The sequence below is a fragment of the Rousettus aegyptiacus genome, unplaced genomic scaffold (assembly GCF_014176215.1).
Source record: "Rousettus aegyptiacus isolate mRouAeg1 unplaced genomic scaffold, mRouAeg1.p scaffold_m13_p_7, whole genome shotgun sequence".
In the NCBI taxonomy this organism is placed as follows: domain Eukaryota; kingdom Metazoa; phylum Chordata; class Mammalia; order Chiroptera; family Pteropodidae; genus Rousettus; species Rousettus aegyptiacus.
In genome coordinates, this window is record NW_023416310.1 from 90842883 (window position 1) to 90861559 (window position 18677).

At 43.3% G+C, this 18677-nt stretch overlaps 1 protein-coding gene across 3 annotated transcripts in view; it reads left to right on the forward strand.

The window, feature by feature from the left end:
• The first annotated feature begins 1722 nt into the window (after positions 1–1722).
• SH3TC2 (SH3 domain and tetratricopeptide repeats 2) overlaps positions 1723–18677 on the forward strand; it is a 50332-nt gene continuing 33377 nt past the window's right edge. The window contains exons 1-5 of one of the 3 annotated variants that reach the window (XM_016150334.2): positions 1723–1965; positions 10751–10849; positions 14076–14203; positions 16823–16928; positions 18527–18670. In XM_016150334.2, coding sequence (XP_016005820.2) covers positions 1914–1965; positions 10751–10849; positions 14076–14203; positions 16823–16928; positions 18527–18670 — 529 coding nt within the window. In that variant the 5' untranslated portion in view covers positions 1723–1913. The remainder of the gene's footprint in view (positions 1966–10750; positions 10850–14075; positions 14204–16822; positions 16929–18526; positions 18671–18677) is intronic. The other 2 variants (XM_016150333.2, XM_016150332.2) reach the window with 2 other exon arrangements.

The window sequence follows — 18677 nt, forward strand, 5'->3', positions numbered from 1 at the left end:
GTCAGCTGCCTCAGGGTGTCATCTATGACAGATGACTTCCCCCTTGTTCGTCTTGATCATGTATAATTTCTGATCTCTGTTGTGTACAGGCAAGTCAAGGAGAAATGATGTCTGAGCCTTTGTTGTGTGCAAGTTAGACCATGGGTTTTTTTTTTTTTTTCAACATCTAATTCTCACGTACCTCCCAAAGTTTTGAGAGCTGCTCTCTAAAGAAACCCTGGCCCTTTTATCTTGCGCCCATGAAAACATCCTAATTCATACTAAAAACGTTGTGCTTTGGTGAGGGAAAAGGCACGGGACACATTATGGGAAGTGCATACTTTAAACATCCTCCTTGGTGGCGCTGTGATCAGAGAGACCTTGTGCCCCCTGCACCTCCCGTCCCTGCCCCGGTCTAATCCTCCCTCAGTGCAGTCAAGAAAGACACTGTAATCAGAAAAATCAAGTTTCTGGGCTGTGGAATCAACTAGAACTGGCTCAAGTCCTGAATCTGATATTCTTAAATGGTAGGGCCTTGGTTAAGTTATACATATTTCTTCTTCATTAAGTTTCCTCACTTACAAACTAGAGAGGATAATGCCTACATTATGGGATTTAAATGAAGGAATGGACAAGGGCCTGGCCCATAGTGAACATTCAATAACTGGGAGTCAAGATGAGTCAGGTTTGAAACTGATGTCAGACTTCAGAGACATGATTGAGATGCTGTCAACTGCGGCCGAGTTGGTGTGTGCGGTGGACACTCCTGACCTCTCCTGTGAGACCGACCCATGGGCCATCCTTCACATTGTCACCCTAGTGCTTCTCCCAGAATATAAACGTGACCATGCCACCTCCTGCTTAAAATGCTGTGAAAGTGACCTCAAGTCCAGCCCCTAAGTAGCCTGCAAGGCAGGCTGTCAGGATCCTGCCTTATCTCTGCCCACACCTCTCCACTCTTTAGACCTCTTACCACTGACTGACCTTTGCTCTTGGCATTTAAGAAATGTTAAGTAATTAATGACCTTTGAGCTTATTGTTAGATCAGTTGTGCTTCTAACTTTGTGGACATTCGGCCATATTTTCTCCATTTTCCTTGGGAAGTAGCGTGGGAAGTTTTCTGACATTCAGCCACACTGTGTCAACTGCATTTCCCTGCCCTGCTGACTATCCAAAATGGAAAAGAGTTTGGTTTGTGTGACCAGTTCTTTTGTGCATACTGGTAGCCTTAACACACCTGCTTCTCCATCCTCTCACCTGTAAGATGCTGGGCTAGATCAGGCGATTAACTGATTCCTTCTGACCAAAACCCTGGGAGCCAGGCTGGGGAGGTCTACCTTCACCAGCAGGGAGCTGGCTCATTGCTGCTGCTGGGGTTGAGGTGAGATGCTGCACCCACGGCTCCTTCTTCAGTTTCACACAGATAGCCAGGGAAGGTGTTTTGCAGAGAGAGAGGGGCTGGAAGGGGATCCCTTTCCCCATGGCAGGCGAGCCAGTGGGAGCCAAGTCAGTCAGCGAGGGAGCAAGAACAGCAGCGTGATTCCTGGGATGCTCTCTGCCCTCCTCCCCCGCCCTGGCTGCCCCCACAGGAGCCAAACTGTGTATCCCAATCCTAGAATGCCAGGAATGTGCCACAGCCTGATAGGCATGAAGCAATCTGCAGAGAGGCAGGGAGGAGCTCTGCTCCCAGTCAGAGGCCTGACAGTGCAAGGGCTATGGGGCCTGAGGGCTGGGCAGCCCCTCCCATCCTCCCTGGGCCTCCTGCTGCAGACGGGATATCAAAGGCTGCATTGTGCATTGAGCCGGGTCCTCGGTCCCTCGTGTGCCAGGGAGGAGGCGGGAGGAGGAACACCGTGGGGCGGCTGCTCCCTCCCAGCGCTCTTCTGGCTCCTGTGGCCAGGCTCCTCGTCCGGCCCGGGGAGGATGGTGCACACATGGGTGGCTGCTTCTGCATCCCCGGGGAGCCGAGTCTGTCCTGGGACCCAGGTGAGTTTCCTGGGGGGGACCCTGGCCTGTGTCTTGGCCGAAGTCGCGCGTCCAGTCAAGGCTCAGGGGTTTGCTGGGTTGGGGGAGCTGCTCTTCCAAAGATGGGGAGATGGTGGTGCTTTCTGGCTCCCTCCTCTGTTGGTCAGTATTTGCCATTCTGCCTTTGTGAGAAAAGAATAAAGCCCGGGAAGCATCGACTTTTCCTGAAGAGAGAGGTTTTGAGCTGGCTCTGTGGGGAGTGAGTGCTGCTCTTGGCTGCCACTCCCAGGGTGTGACTAAGCCTTTCCTTCCTTTCTTCCCAAGATTCCCTAGGTCAGGAAGAAAACTCAGGCTGTGAGTTCCTCTGGGGCCCATAGGTGGTCAGAAACTTGGCTACAGTCCCTCAACTCTATTTTTGTCAGGGTTGCTGTTGCTGGGGAAAAACAAGCCATTTCCTGCCTTATACCTGTTACAATGTGATTTTTTTTTTTTTAGTATGTCAAGTTGAGGCCATGGAAAGTTGTCACTGTAAGATATTGTCAAGTCATTGAGACTTGACATCAAGTGACCAACCATCCCAGTTTGCCTGAGACTGAGGACTTTCCCAGGATGCAGTTAGTGCTAAAACCGGGGCAGTCCCAGGCAAACCGGGATGGTTGGTCCCACTAATGCAAGCTCCTTGCTTCTTTTCAGAGCAGGACCTGGGTGGGGTCCTGCGGAATGGAGTATGGCATTTCTCAGGATGATTGGGGTGGGGTGGTGAGTGGACTGGCCAAGGACTAATGGGGAGATAGAAGAACATTACACCGAAGAACCATTCCTAGCCTTTGTTAGCGTTCCTGTCTTCCCGAAGCACTGCCGTAGTTCCTGGGACGGGGCCAGGAGAACTCCTAGACAAGGCTTTCTACTCTGACACATGACTTTTCCCTGGGAGTTTTGTCACCTGGGCTCAGTAATGCGGAAGCACTAGAGAGCCTCAAAGCGAACTGCAAGCAGCTACGTTCTGCTTCCTCCGCTTGAAGTCCCAGCCTACGCATCTTGGCACCTTCAGCAGGGAGAGGCTACCAGACTAAGGCCAACTCAAACCTAAGATTATAAGCTAACAAACCCCCAAACAATGCCACCGAGGCAGGCGTCATCATGGTTAATCACCTGGCCTTTGAGATAAGAGTTTTTGGGTTTGATATTGGTTTTTGACATGCCTTGAGCAATTTATTTAACCTCTCTATGTTTCAGTTTCCTCCTCTGTAGATTTTATGATATAATTATGCCTTCCTCATAGGGTTGTGGTGGGATTAAGACTACATGTAAAACACTTAAAACAACCTGGCACAGTTAATTAAGCACAATAAATGTTAGCCGTATTAATGACATCTCTATGGCCCTGGCATATCACGCTTTCTCTCTAGGTCTCTGTTTACTTATCTATAAAATGAGAGGTTTGTAAACTCAGCCTGTGGAGGTGTCTTGGGACCTCTGCTCCTGTTCCCTGACCCCCAGCTTTGGATGGAGCAGCTGTTTCTGTTTGATGTCCTGCTTTTCAGCTCAAGACTTCATGTGAAAGAATTCTGCAGCTCAAAACAAATAAACAAACCAATATTGAAGAAAACATTGTCAAAGTTCTTCAACACTATCCCTCAATTATTTTATTGTTTCACTTGATTTTGCTATTAATAATTGGTTGGCACTCTAGATTCACTTTTTCACCAAGAGTCAGCCTGATATTTATTTCTTTTGAGGTTTTTCTTGAGATCCTTCCATATTGTTCTCCATACTTGTCAGGGCCTTTCCTTACAATAGGTGTTGTAGATCTGAGGCCAGTTGATATAAATATTCCCTTCTTAGGTGTCCCAATTTATCCTAGAGAAATAGAACAAACTATGAGACACATCGCGGAGTGACTTAATAGTCGTGTGACTTTGGGCAAGCATCTTATATTCTTTGAACCTGTCAGCTGAGCCTGAATGCAACAAGAGGCTTTGGTTAGAAATAAATGATAAAGATTTATTCAAGGGACTTAGGGTTTTCAAAATGGAAACACAACTGGGCAATACTCAGTGTTCCAAAGAAGAAAGAAAAACCAAGGGTTCTTATGGTAAGGAGCAAAGTCTCGAGAAGAATCAGGCCTGCATTCTTAGCCTCTGGATGGGCCTGAGGTGGTCATCCTCTAGATGACTAGCGGTCTGGATAAAGGGTGCTAGGTGGTCTGTATACATGAACATTCTTTCCTTAGTTCTTCAGGGGATCATCAGAGGGCTCTCTGGAGGTTTGATAGATGTCCAGGTATTGAGACAAAACTGGAAATTTCAAAAGTTTAAGTTCCCAAGCTTGTTAAAACAAGAGCAGGATTATTTCCTCATATCTCGATCTACTTGATTTTAGTAATTTAGCAGCTCGACTCTAGTCACTTCATTTTATTTCTTCATTCTAGTCCTCAAACCTCAGTTTTCTTGTCTATAAACTGCATCTAATGGTAATATCTACTATGTGGAGCTTTTGTGAGGACTAAATCAGATGATTCATCTCATGGATTTAGCACAGGGTCTGGCTTCTGATAACCCCTCAGGAAATGTGGGCTGCTTTGTCGTTAGCTAACAGGGACCACTTTCACTTTCCTTCTCCTTAATTCCTGACGCCATTGGAGTAGGAGTCTGCGCTCATGGTTCTTTGGTTGCTTCTGCCATTGTGTCTGTTTAAGCAGGAGCAAACAGCGAGCATCAACACGCTTTAGGGGTAAGGGAGGCAGGAAAGAAGAAGGTTCTTGATGGAACTGAGCCCTGAACAGCTGCCTAGCAGGTTTGCTGCTGTGTGATGCAAAGACCAACGTTGGTTCTGATGACCACGGGCATGCCGCATTCTTATACGTGGACGCTGCGCTCAGCATTTGTCCCCTTGATGTTTCTCATTTGCTCACGTACATCTCCTGATGGCACGATGTGAGCGGGTGAGTTTCTGGTCAATTGCCATCACCTTTGACTTCCTGGGCCCTCAAATGTTCTTGCCATTGTCTAACAAACTACAGTTGTGTACTTAGGATTATAGAGCAAGTCATGCCAGTCCAACGGTCTGAAAGCTTCTAGTATTTTCCCCTTATCTTCAACACATTCTTGAAGAAATTTGCCAGTCTTACACTCTTAAACAGAGGATGCGGCAGAGACACACATTTGCCTACATTGATTGTTAGTGTTTGTAACTTCACTTTTATTTATTTTTGGTAAATATGAATCATCAGTATAATAATAGGAGATGGAAGATGAATGCTGACAATAGTAAATGATGCTTCACATTTGAACTTTAGCAAACTCGTGAGGCATTTTGAGCACATTGATAATAGAGAATATTAGAACAATAAACCCACCCTCTAGCTTTAGTAAATTTCCACTTTATGTCATATTAGCTTCAGAAATTCTTTCTCTTGCCTTTTGAAAAAATAAAACATTACAGATACAGTTAGGGTCCCCTGGTAGTTCTTCCCAATCTCATTCTCCTCTTTCCTCCCCCACATTAATCACTTTCGTGAGTTCGGTGATTTTGTGCTTTTATTGCATATTCATTGCAAAAAAAAAAAATCATCTTGAAGATTTTTAAGCTTAAATAAAATCACATCATTATACAACTTGCTTCCCCCACCCCCAACATTATTATCTAAGCTATATCCCTGTAGATAGATATAGCTATACTTCTAATTTAACATCTGTCCCAACAAGGACTATGTGAGTTTGCGGCATAAAAACTGCTGATGGTATGCTTGTCAGGCCAAAGAAGGAAAACATATGTGGATGGAGAGCCAAAGAGTGTGGGGAAATGCATACTATTTCGTTTTCTTCTTAAAGTTGGGCGTGGTGATGGGTGGGTAGGAGCAAAGAGAAACCGAGAGAGGAGAAATGGGAGTGAATTCTCGTTTCCACCAGGTTTCTATGAATTTGATGCTTCCAGGATTAGAGACTTTAAATCTCAGATTTCTGAGGTCATATTATTGTAGTGGAAAGAGTGAGGTCTGCAGCTAATAATCTGCACGGCCCCCAACTCTGTTGCTAACTTTGTGTGTGATCTTGGTAAAATCACTGCTGTTCTCTGGGCCTTAGTTTCTCAGCAATAAAATTAGGAGTAGAACTAAATGGTCTCTTAAATTCCTTTTAACATTGATTTTCTGTAATTATTGCCTCTTCCTCATCTTTATCTCCCATATTTGATATGTCGAGATGCCTTCTCTTTTGTTACTTTAAAATACACCCTTCACTCATTCCCTCACTTCTCGTGGGCCACGATCGCAGTCCACATTCTCACACTCACGCCATGGATGGTCATAACAGTTTTAATCTTGGCTTTCTTGCTTCTCCCTGTTCTTCCTGTGCCATGGCAGGTAGAATTTCCACTTTTGTTATACCACTCCCCTGCTCACGAATGTTTCATGGCTCCCTATTGCTTGCTATCCATTCTAATTTCTCTGCTTTCCTTACAATATTCTCCTTATCCCAACTCTATCATATTCATCAGATTTAGCCCCATGATCACCCACCTCTCTGGTGTGTACAGGCTGGCCTCTACCATCCCCTGTGTATCCAAAACTCATCCACCCCTTTGCTGCCGGTTTCTTTACAGGTAATCCTGCTTTCTTCCCACCTATATAAATTTACCAAGAAAATGAAAAGGGAGCCACAGACCAGGGGATAATATTTGTAAACCATATATCTGATGCCTGTAGACAGAACATTAAAAAAACTCCTCTTAGAACTCAGTAATGAGAAGGTAAACAATGCAATTAAAATAAGGCAAAATGTTTGTATACTTTTATTTGGAAAATATGTGGATGGAAAATAAACACATGAAAAAATACTCAGCGTCATTAGTTATTAGGGGAAATGAAAATTAAAGCAATGAGATAAAACTGAGCATCTACAGAATGACTAAAATAAAAAAGGCTGATACCGTTAAGTATTGACGAGGATGTGGAGCAACTGGAATTCTCACACATTACTAAGGGGAATGCAAAATGGTACAGCCACTTTGGACAGTAGTTTGGAACTCTTTAAATAAAGATCAGTGTTTATTTGAATTGAGGGCTAGTTACTTTTTCTGACTAATAATAATAATAATAAGAAGAAGAGAAGAAGAAGGAGAAGGAGAAGGAGAAGGAGAAGGAGAAGAAGAAGAAGAAACTAGATTACAGGAAGTAATTTACTGATTCATTAATGAAAAGCCCAGGGGTTATTTGATTCAGGTATGGGTGGATCATGATATTCAAATGATGTTATTGGCCAATTATCTTTCCTAACCTCTTTTTCTACTGGGTTGGCCTCAATCTCAGGTAGGCTTTCTCCCAAAGCAACTGGCAAATTGGTTCTATGTCTGAGATTCTCACACTCTGGAAGACATAAGAAATCCCCTAGGTCCCAATTAAAAGCACACATCTTCGGACTCTATCTCTAGTTATTCTGAGGTACCGTAGGTAGAGAAGGGCACCAGAAATACTTTTTAATTCATCCTTTTGTTAAGACTTACCATTCATATAGAGTTATGCATAGAATTATGCGTGTACAGCTTGGTGAATTTTCGCAAGGTATATATATCCACCTATGCCGCTTCCTGTGGCAGTCATTCATTTATTCTCTTTGCCGTAGTGTATTTCATTGCACATACTATCATTTACTTATCCATTCTAGTGTAGGCGGACATTTGCGTTGCTGCCGAGTTTTGGCTGTTACGAACACTGCTGCTCTGAATACTTTACCGGATGTATTTTGGTGAACATATGCACGTCCTATGTTGGGTGTATACCTAGGAGGGAAACTGCTGAATCTTATGCATATGTACATATGCATATGTTCAGCTTGAGCCGATATTGTCAAACAGTTGTACAAAGTGAAAACTTTTAAAACTCATTCTCCTACGAGCCATATCTGGGGGTTCTAGTTGCTATGTATGCTTACAAACATTTGGTTTTATCCGCCTTTTTCATTTTAGCTAGTCTATGTAATGGTTTCCTATCGTGATTTTAATTTTCATTTCCCTGATGAGCTTGAGAAATTTTTCATAAACTTCTTGTCCATTTGGATATTATCTTTGATAAAATGCCTATTCAAACCTTTTGCCCATTTTTTCTAGAAGGTTGCCCAACTATTCCTTAAAGATTTTTAGCATTCTTTATATAGTCTAAATTGTAGCTCTTTGATGAATATATATATTTTAATATTTTCTTCCCCTCTGTCACCTTTCACTCTCTTAATTGCATCTTTTGATGAACAGAAGTTTCTAATTTTAATGTATTCCAGTTTATCCATTATTTCTTTTGTGGGTACTGCTTTTTCCATCTTGTTTAGGAAATCACTGGCTATTCCAAGTCATGCAGATATTCTTCCATATTTTTCTACAAGTTTTTTAGTACAGGTGACTTTTACAAAACAAGCACCTAAATAATTCTGAAGCGGACAGTTCACAAACCATGTTCTGTGGAACTCTGTGATTTCTTGCTCTAAACTTCGCACATCCTTTAAAAGCCGTGCGCCCACCCTCTCCCCTAAACCAGGGTCATTATCCTGGACTTCCTTTTTCAAGACGGACTCCTCATCATCCTCAGGCCCCGCAACAGAGACACACTCTCAGAGCTCGCCAGGGCTTCGTGACCTGTCAGTGCAGGGATCATAGCGGCCAGAGAACAAATGCCCTGAAGAGGGGCAGTAACCACCCAGCCCCGGCTGACTGCTGGCACTTGAGAACGAGTGCCCCAGACCTTCTCGTTCTCAAAGCAAAGCCAAGCATCTGGGTTATGCAAAATACCCTGATTTCTAAATGATTCGAACAATTCGAACTTTAAAAGTTTACCACGTGGAGGGAAGAATGTCAAAGGAAAAAGAAAAAGAGAAAATAGGCGTTTGTGGTTTTTCAATGGCCTGCGGCTTCTGGTCCACCAGATTCCAAACTTTGTCTTAGAGTAGAAAAGTAGATTTCCACTCCAGGTGTGATGCTGGCACCTGCCACTCCAGGTGTGATGCTGGAACTAGCAGGAGCGTTACCTGGGACCACATTAGAAATGCAGAACAGGCTCAACTTCTGAGGCAGAATCTGCATTTTATCAATATTCCCATTATCCCCACCAATGTAGACATGTGTTTTTTAACATTTACTCAAATTAGAAGCTTTTAGGGAACTTAAAAAAATACCTGTTGCTGGGCCATGCTATGAACCACATCAATCAGCATTTCTGGAGATGAGACCTAGGCACTGGTATTTTAAAAAAGCAACCTGGATGATTCGAATAGACAGCCAGGTTGAGAAGCACTAATTTAGATCCATCCCTCATTTATGGGTGGGAAATGTGAAATCTCAAAAAATGGACACATGAAATGCCTTGCCCAAGGTCACTTAACTAATGAATGGGAGAATCTCACTGTGTTCAATCTGGCATCTCATGATTCCCAAGCCAATGTCCCTTTGTTACAGTTACTTTTGGTTCCTGGGGGCAGAATTACGAAATGATCCTGTTCAACTAGAGCTCATTACTGCCAGTTTTCCAGCTAAGCTGCTTAGCTTTCTGCACTGAACCCTAACGAGATTTGCTGGATGAAGAGCTGTGAGCTGATGGGCCCCTCCTTCTGCATGTTCAAGCCAAAATCTATTTCATTCCTTCTGTTCATTATCAAAAAAGTATGACCTGTTTTTGCTAAGAAGAAATGGAAGGTTCTCCAGGTAGTTCTCAAAATCCCACTGCATAGGCACAGGGGCCTGAGGCGTAGACTCCAGGCAGCAAGATGAGCCTTTGGGTTCAGCATTAACTGACGGCAACTGAGTGGAGCATGATCTCTCTGTCACTTGTGGCGCTTAGGCTGCATCAGCAGAAGCACAGGTCTAGGATGCAGACCTGGCCGGCCTGTTCGACTTTTACCCACCACCATTTTACAAGTGAAAAAACTGGGAGGTTTAAATGAGAGTCTCACACCCAGTGGTTGAGCCAAGATTGCTACACTTTATTTCAAGACCAGATAATATAATATTCTGATCTTGTGGTTTAGGTCTTGAGCAGTTCATGGTCGAAAGAACAGAGTAACCAAAAGTAACATGTTAAGGACTTGAGTTCTCTTGTAGTGGTTTGGGGAGACCAGGGAGGGGGCCTCCATTCCATGGCAATACTTAGGAAATTCCCTTCTATTCTTTCATGTTTTATAACTGCACTCTCTTCTCTTTTCAAATCTCTGCCATGAAAATAGCCTCCTCCCTCAGCCTAGCCTGTGCCAAAATCTCTCTCTCTCTTTTTTTTTCTTCTGCTTTTCACTCCAATTCTATAGCTGCAAAGACAGGAACATTTTGGAGAGAAGTCCCATACAGGACTATATTGAGCGGGCAGACAGAAGGACAGTGTGGGGACAATCATATATTTCAGGGTCATTACAGCCATCTCCCTAGCTCTGCTCCAGCACTTTCGTTATCCACTCACTGACCTTGAACCTTGCTGTAGTCAGAAATATAATGACCTTGTAGACTCACCATATATAGAGCACCTTCAGTGTACCAAGCCATGGGACTCAGTCTGACCTGTGGGTAGAAATCTGTTTTTCATTTTAATGAAATAAGGACACCCTGATTGCTGCAGGATTGAGACAACATGTATAATAGTTAGTTTTTTTGTTTGTTTGTTTTGTATTTTTATATATAACAGTCGAGGACTGAATAATGATAAGGCAATGGTGATAGCTAGACTTCTTCCACATCACCAGCCCTGGAAAAAAATTATCACTTGACAAAAACTTGCAGTTCTTGCTTATAACTTGCTTATACTCTCATAAATGAGCTTTCATTTGATCTCCTCCAGGTAAAGAAACCCCTTCCAAGGATCCAGCTGTATCGAGTGAGTTTATATCCTCATCCGAAGACAAGGAAAAATGTTTCCTGCCACAGAACATGATTCCAGGTATCTCAACTCCAGAGAGAAGCCCTATTAAAAAAATTTTTTTCTGTGTAGAATATTACAGTAACCTACTTATCTCTCCCTTATCTCTCCCATTTGCAGGCTTCCTCCCCCTTATCCTTTCTAGGACTATTACCAAATGCATCTTTGTAGGCATGACCTTGAGCGCGTAGTCATTTGCTCACAGATCTTCCAGTGGTCTCCACTGCCTACAAGATTAAGTTATAACTTCTCAGGATGACACTCAAAGCTCTTCATAAGCCGGCATATATTAAGAGCTCCATACATATTTGCTATATTAAAGAAAGTGTATCATCAATTAGATTTTAAGGTGCTGAGGGTAGGGGTAATTTTTTTGAATAATTATGTATTCTACGTAGTACCTAAAAGAATTATTTGTATACAAGTTGTTCTCAGGAAATCGTGAATAAATACATGAATAGTTGAATAAATATGTAGGGGTCACATTTATGTTCTATATGATACCTGATAGTACCTTGTACATAGTAGGTTCTCAATGACTATTTGTCAGATTAATGAATAAGTGAGTAAAAGTTTGAGTACGTGACATGAGGTTGGCTGAGGATCTCTGTATGAATCTTGCAGGAGCATGCGCTTGGTGACCTCACGTGTTCTTCTCAGCCTCATATGCTCATCTCTGGGAGGTGGTCCCATGCTCCCCATTTCGAAAGTAGCGGAGTCTGAGAGGGAGGTGACTTCTTCGCTGCCACACAGTTAATACGTGATGAGAAAGGGATTCAAACCCCAGTCCCTGTTCATAACCACGATGCTCCACTGTCTCTCCAAACGTGTCCTTCTCTCCATCAGACAGAATATAGATTTGTGAAAAAGATTTACTTACGCATGTTTTAAAGAACATAAGTCACATAAATAGTTACTGCACAAATGTCATACCAGGTTCTTTCTTTTCCCAGTTTCAAATTCTATCAAACAGCTTGGCCGACAGTGAAAAAAACCTCGCCCTTCGTTTCTTCCTGTCGTGTCAATCTGCTTATCTGTCTGTCAGCTTGGGCCATGCCCGCAAAAAGCTGAAATCGCCATCTGTTGTTTCCCGAGCCCAGTGGAGTCAGCATTTTGCCGTATTGGTGCATGAAGGCCAATGAACACGGGGCACGTGTAGGTGAAACTTAATCGACCGGGGCTGAACTTGCTCGTCTTTCAGCGTTTTCTGCCATCATGCCAGTTCCGGGAAGGTCAGGAGTGAGGTGTGGGACTCCCAGGCTCCCGCTGCCAGCCTCTCCTTCATGCGGAAGAGTCGCAGACGGAATCATTCAGATACATTGTCGTGATTAAAAGACCGGTTTTCAGAAGAACTAAAAAAACAAATGGCAAAATGCACTTTACATGAAAACTAGAGTGAACTTGATTTATCCCCCTGTCTGGTGATGCAGAGGGCACTGTAGGATCCCAGCGTGAGCCCGGAGGCTCTGCTCTGTCCTCACTGGTTGAGGTCTCAAAAGAAGTTGGTTTATTTAAATCAGGCTCTTTTGAGTTCCACATCCAATGGATTCACGCAGGTGGCAAGGAGATTTACACTGCAGGGGCTGGCATTCATCAGGGACAGTTCTGAGATATTTTAGAGGGGAGTTTGGGTCAAGTTTGAGAACGACAGGAGAGCAAGTTTGGTGAAAAGAAATCAGACTCAGAATCAAGGTTAATTCCAGGTGTGACAAGTCAAGGGCAGTGGGAGCAGTAACTTCTGGAGCACTGGGGTGGGGGTGGGGAGCTTTGCAAGGGGTAACAGCTAATGTTTAATGTATTTATTGAACATTTAGTGTGTACCAAGTACTGAACAAAATCTTTGTATGCATAATCTCATTTAAGAAGCCTCTACTCCCCCTGTGGGGTAGGTACTCTAAAAGCCATTTTGCTAATGAGAAAAGTCAAGCTCAAAGAGTTAATTAACTGCTCAGGGTAGTGCAGTTAGCAAGGGCAGAGCCAGGCTTGGAGTCCAGGCCTGTGTGGCTCCTCCCCTGGGGCTGCCCCTCCCCCCTAGAGATCAGTGTGCAGTGAGGCTACCAGAGAGGAGGGTTGGACCCAGTCTGTGGAAGATGGAGGACTTCGATGAGATTAGAACACAGGCCAGGGAGGAATGGACGGGAACAAACATCCAGCCGAAGTTCACACCAACGTCAGGTCAGTTGGGCATGTCATATAAGAGCTGGTCTGCAGCCACGGCATTTCCAGGACTTTTGGGTTAAGGACAGGACTTGCCAAGGTAGGAGTCCAGGCCAGCGTGGTAGGGGCTCTCTCTAATGTGCTCAGGAGTTCTCAAAGGCCCTGGCAAGTTAGGACTGGAAGAGAGACTTCTGCGATTATCCAGTTCGACACCTTCCTGGTTTATTGTGTTTGGTAATTATTAACAGCATCGCTACTTATTGTCTAAAGAAGATACTGGCAACACGTGAATATAAGGTGACCCTCCTAAGTGTGGCCTTTCCCGGCAACCCTATCCAAACGCATACCCCCCGCCCCTCCAACTGCTCCACCACTGTCTCCATCCTGTTACGTGTTTTTGGAGCTCTTTTCTCCATCCGAAGTTACGGTGTTCCTGGACATGGTTGCTTGCCAAGAATACATGTTCCATGAGAACAGGAACCATGTCTGTTTTGTTCCTGCTGTATCAGCAGTTGAAACAGCTTCTGCTCGCAGTATTGGATAAGTGGCTGAGCATTTCGAATTAAAGATAGGCTTGAATGCATTAGCCAGTCACCATGACTATAAATGCATTATTAGCAACAGGTTAGAGAAAACATATGTGTGTGTGTATATAACACATGAAATATGTATCTATTACATATCAATTTGCTATATAAACACTTCCATAAACGTGTAAGTAGTCGTTTCCATAAACGTGTAAGTAGTAGTTTCACAAACTACCCGCAGGAGGAAATCTATCCCAGCTGGTTCTGCGTGGGCACGGCCACCTCAGCGCCAGGCAGCACAGGAATAAGCTTCACTCAAAGCACAAATGACTTACCCAAGTGTAACAACTTTTGGGGTTCCAGAACATTCCAGGGCTTCAGCATTTTTTCCCCCTAGGGGAAGTGCTGAAGGAAGTTAAAAGATCATTAAGATCATCTATAATCTAGAATTAACGAGGACACCCAGTTAGGGTTTAGCTGTGGGAAACATCGGGGTTTATCTAATTCTTTCTTTCCTTTCATTGCGTTTCCGGTCTCATCCTTCTCCCTCTGTTCTCTTTAAGATCTGACCCTCTCCTTCAGCGTGAAGAGCCGTTCCAAGAGGTGTGTAAACGGCCCCTTGCAGGAGGCAGCCAGGAGGCGGCTCTGGGCGCTGGAGAATGAGGACCAGGAGGTGCGTGCGCTGTTTAAGGTGAGCTCGGGTGGGGCGGCGCTGCCCCGGGCCGGCCTCGCGTCCTTCCGCCGCGGGCCCCCAGCACCGAGGACAGCGCTGGGAACAAAGTAGGCCCTCAAGGAAACATCTGACTGAACAAATGGATGAACAAAAATGGACACGTTCTCTGCTCAACAGGAATGGGCAGGAACTCGCAATGGGGGCGACCTCTGGGGTTGCCGAGTCAGAGAAAACTTCAGCTCGAATCTGCCCCTGTTAACAGTATAAGCTTCCAGAAGTGACTTAACCGGTCTCTGTAGACTGGGAGACATTATGATACCTAACTCATTTAAGTATACTTTTTTTTTAATGAGGTGAATTTGAGTTTTATTGTTTTTTCATTGTAATAAAATACACATAACGCACATTTTCCATTTTAATCATTTAAATGCACAGTTCAGTGGCATAAGTGCATCGTGTTGCCATGCAGCCAAAACCACATTTTCATCATCCCAGACTGAAACGCTGTACCCGCTGAACAGTAACCCCGTCTACCCTCTTTCCTCGGCCACTGGTAACCGCTAAGTCTACTTTTTTTTAAGTGCCAAAATGACCAATATTCTCCTATAAATTGTAGAATGAGAGGAGGAAAAGGCAGCAAAGTAAATGAACCAATTTCTCACCTTTCATAGTGGGAAGATAGTATCTTCGATTATTAAACCAAGGAAGAAAAGTGGGATCAAATCGTTTACAGTTTAGGAGGTATTTACTAGAAGAACTAAAGTTAAAATTGGTTGAAAGTTGTTGCAACTACAAGTGGGGGAAGGAGAATATGACTTCACATAATAAACGCGTATGTTCTAGTTATTGTTAGAATCTCCGCATTAATTTGACACAAACTGACACACGGCGGCTTGAGTGGGGCGCACCTGGGAAAGCCGCGGCCTGTGTCTGCCGGATCTGCCGTCCGGGCGGGGCGCCTCAGCATGCGCACGGAGCACTGGAGCAGTTGCTTAGCCTGTCTCTGCCCCGGCCTCCTTGACTGTTAACCAAGGATAATGCCATTCTCTATTAAATCTGAAATGGCGTTTGATTATAAAGTGCACCACTATTTTGTTTACCTTAAGAAAGTATATAAATACTGCGAATTAAGTATGATACCATGTTTCCTTATCTTTTTTCTTTTTTAAGAAAAGGTTACATATGGTAAAAGTGCATTTTAGAGTGGATTAAGTACTGTAATTTGCTCTTTTTATAGGTTACTGTGAGAATTAAATAAGGTATCGCTCATAAAGCTCTTGGTGAAGTGCTTGGCAATTAGTAAATTCTCTGCAAATCAGCCTTTGCCTAGAACCCCTTCCCTGATTACCAGGATCTACACCCTCCAAGGGGTCAGGGCCTCCTGGGGCATGGGAGCCACCAGAGTTGAACGAGGGCTCTTCCTCTGGATCCTTCCGTCCTCTTCTCCTTTCCCCAAGGTTCTACCAGTTCAGGATGTTAGGGGTTGATCTTTGATGGTGTGACCTGGCCTGGGGGCACAGGGGCTTTCTGATCATCACTCGTTATAGTCAACTCCAGAGGCCTGGGCAAGCAACAAAGATTCTAGGGGAAAACCAAGCTTGGGTAGTGACTCAGGCCTGGTTTTTTGTTTTTTTTTGTTTTTTTTAGGTAAGCCTCCTCTTCCTCTGCTTGTGAACATGTAAATTGGCACAGTCTTTCTGGAGGGCAGTTTGGCTCCTGCATTTTAGGATTGAAAATGTGCATATCCTTGCATTCCCAATTACACTTCTTGGAATGACTTGTGTCAAAATAATCAAGAATGTGTACAAAGATTTAGGTAGAGGATGTTTATCCTCTGTTTAGGATGTTAAAAAAAAAATTAAGACAACTCAAATGTTCAACCATGAGGAAATGTTAAGGATTTAATTACATTAATGCAACAATGGTATATGTAACCGTTAAAAATAAAGTAGATTATTTAATGACATGGGAGATGTTACAAAGTATTGTTTAGTGACAAAAGATTCTAAACTAATTTGTGTAATATGATACTATTTATATAAAAATAATTACATGGAATCTCACATATAGGAAAAAAGATTCAAAATTAATAACCAAAGTATTAACATTTATGATCTGTGGGAGGAGGGACTGTGAGTGATGTTCAGTGTTGTGAGCTTTGGTTTCTCTGTTTGCCACTTTATAAAAATAACCAATAGACATAGATTCACAAGCACATTTGCTTCCAAGGTGCTTTCCATAATTTACCTTCCACCCTCCCCATCAACCCCCCCCCCATTTTTTTTTTGCACAAAAGGTAGATTCTCTGCACACAGTTCTGTACCATGGTCTCCTTTTGTTTTTGCCATTTTTCCATTTAGCCGTGTGTATTTGGATGGTGTATCAGTGCACTTAGAACTTCTTCATTCTTTTTTTTTAATGGCTGCATGATATTAGAATATTCCACTATCTAGATGAACCATAATTCATTTAACCAGTCTCCTATGGATGGACATTTAGGTTATTTCTCTCTCTCTCTCTCTGTAATGTAAAATTCAAAGCTATAATCAAGAAATCCATACAAAGCATTTTGTACTTATGCGAGCTTGTTAACAGGACACTGTCATCCAAGTCTGACTCACTGTCCCTTTTACTCAGGACCTCTCAGCCAGGTTGGTGGGTATCCAGTCCCAGAAGTCTCAGTTCCTCATCACTTTCAAGACCTTGGAGGAAATATGGAAGTTCTCCACCTACCTGAACTTAGGTATGATGTGGAGCAGGCGGGTGGAAGAGCGCCTACGTCACAGTTCAGCCAGTTTAGATGGCTTCACATCAAAGAATCGATCTGGCTCAGATAATTAATTAAAAGGAGTAGAGGCCTGACACAGATAGTTAACTTTTGAAATATTACTAACTGCCTGGAACTAAATCTAAAGCAAATATTAACTATTACTCTAAAATGCCATATGCAGTGCTTTTTTGTATTCAGGGAGAGACTTTTTTCCCAGACAAGCAATCGATTGGCAGACAGTTATTGGTCATAGATTAAATTCACAGACTGAGATAGATGTGAACTTGATGGTTTAGAAAAAGAAACCAGTCTTGAGTAAGATCAAAGTAACCGCTTATAATAATAACGTTCCAGATCCTTTGTCCCATGTTTTCAGGAAAGAGTCAGAGAAAGCGATGGGGAGTTATCTGCTACAGGGCCCTCAGGTTGCAGGGTTTTCTAGACAGTAAAGGAGGATACTGGACACAGACCCAGTACTGCTGTGGTGGGAAACGCTTCACCTGCCTTCTCCATGGAGAATAGCTTGTGACAGGGAAATTCAGGTTACAAAGCAAAATCAGGTAAAGCAAGAGGAGGCTGCTTGAATTGACATACACCATACATCTCCCAGAAAATGCCGACTCCATGCGCACTTACACAGGAAGCAACCTTGTGCAGGGGCTCATAACTAGAAGGTATAACTTCTCCTTCTGTCGTCATGGTGATTTCCTGCTCTCCACACTACATATCTCCTGTGACCATTAGAGACTCTCACTGTTCAAAATGTGTTTCATGAACCAGCAGTATTGGCATCACGTGGGGCATGTTAGAAAGTTGAAACTGTAGGCTTCGACCCAGAGCTACTGAACCAGCATCTGTATTTTAATAAGATCCACAAGTGATTTGTGTGCACATTGAAATACGAGAAGCACAATTACAGAATATACACAAAGCCTAAATCAGAATGGAAAGAGATGGGTTTTTGCCACTTAAGAAAGAGAGGAGGTCTCAAAAGAAGCAAAAACTTAATATGAATATTTCACATTTATAGGCATGTTTCAAATGCTATTTATAATTGTTAGGATTTTGCAATCTGCATAGTTTCCAGTCCAGTTTTAACAAGGGAGAGCTTACCGGGCCTGAGTCATAGTAGGAATGCCAAACTAAATCCTAACTCCTTCATGGGCCACATTATCAGGGTTACAGGAGTTTAAGCCTCAGATTGGGAGAACTTTAGGGGGGAGCCAGGAACCCCCAGAGTCAATACTGTAATCTTGGAAATTCCTCCATGGATGTATTTTAGAAAAAGGTAATTGGGTTCAGTCATCTCATTAGGCATTTATGGAGACTCATAATAAGTTGAAAATGATAACTATCATATAAAATAACTTGTATTTCCTAACAGATACTGAGAAAAATCAATTCATTCTGGAAAGTCTCTAGCTACCTCTCTTATGCTTTTCAAGTTCCAGTTAAAAGGGGCTGAGTTGAGGCTGGAGGTCTGGGAGGGAACTTCAGGAGACAGTTTGCTCACCCTCCTCTGTGCTTAGCTAATCACATTGCTCAGAAACTCTGTTGGTTTGACCTCTTAGGCTACGTATCTGCATGTCTGGAGCATATTCTCTTTGACCACCATTATTGGCTCAACTGCAGACTGGTAGAGGATACAGAGATCCAAGTGTCAATAGACGATAAGCACCTGGAAACAATGTACCTGGGACTCCTGACACATGAAGGTGAGCA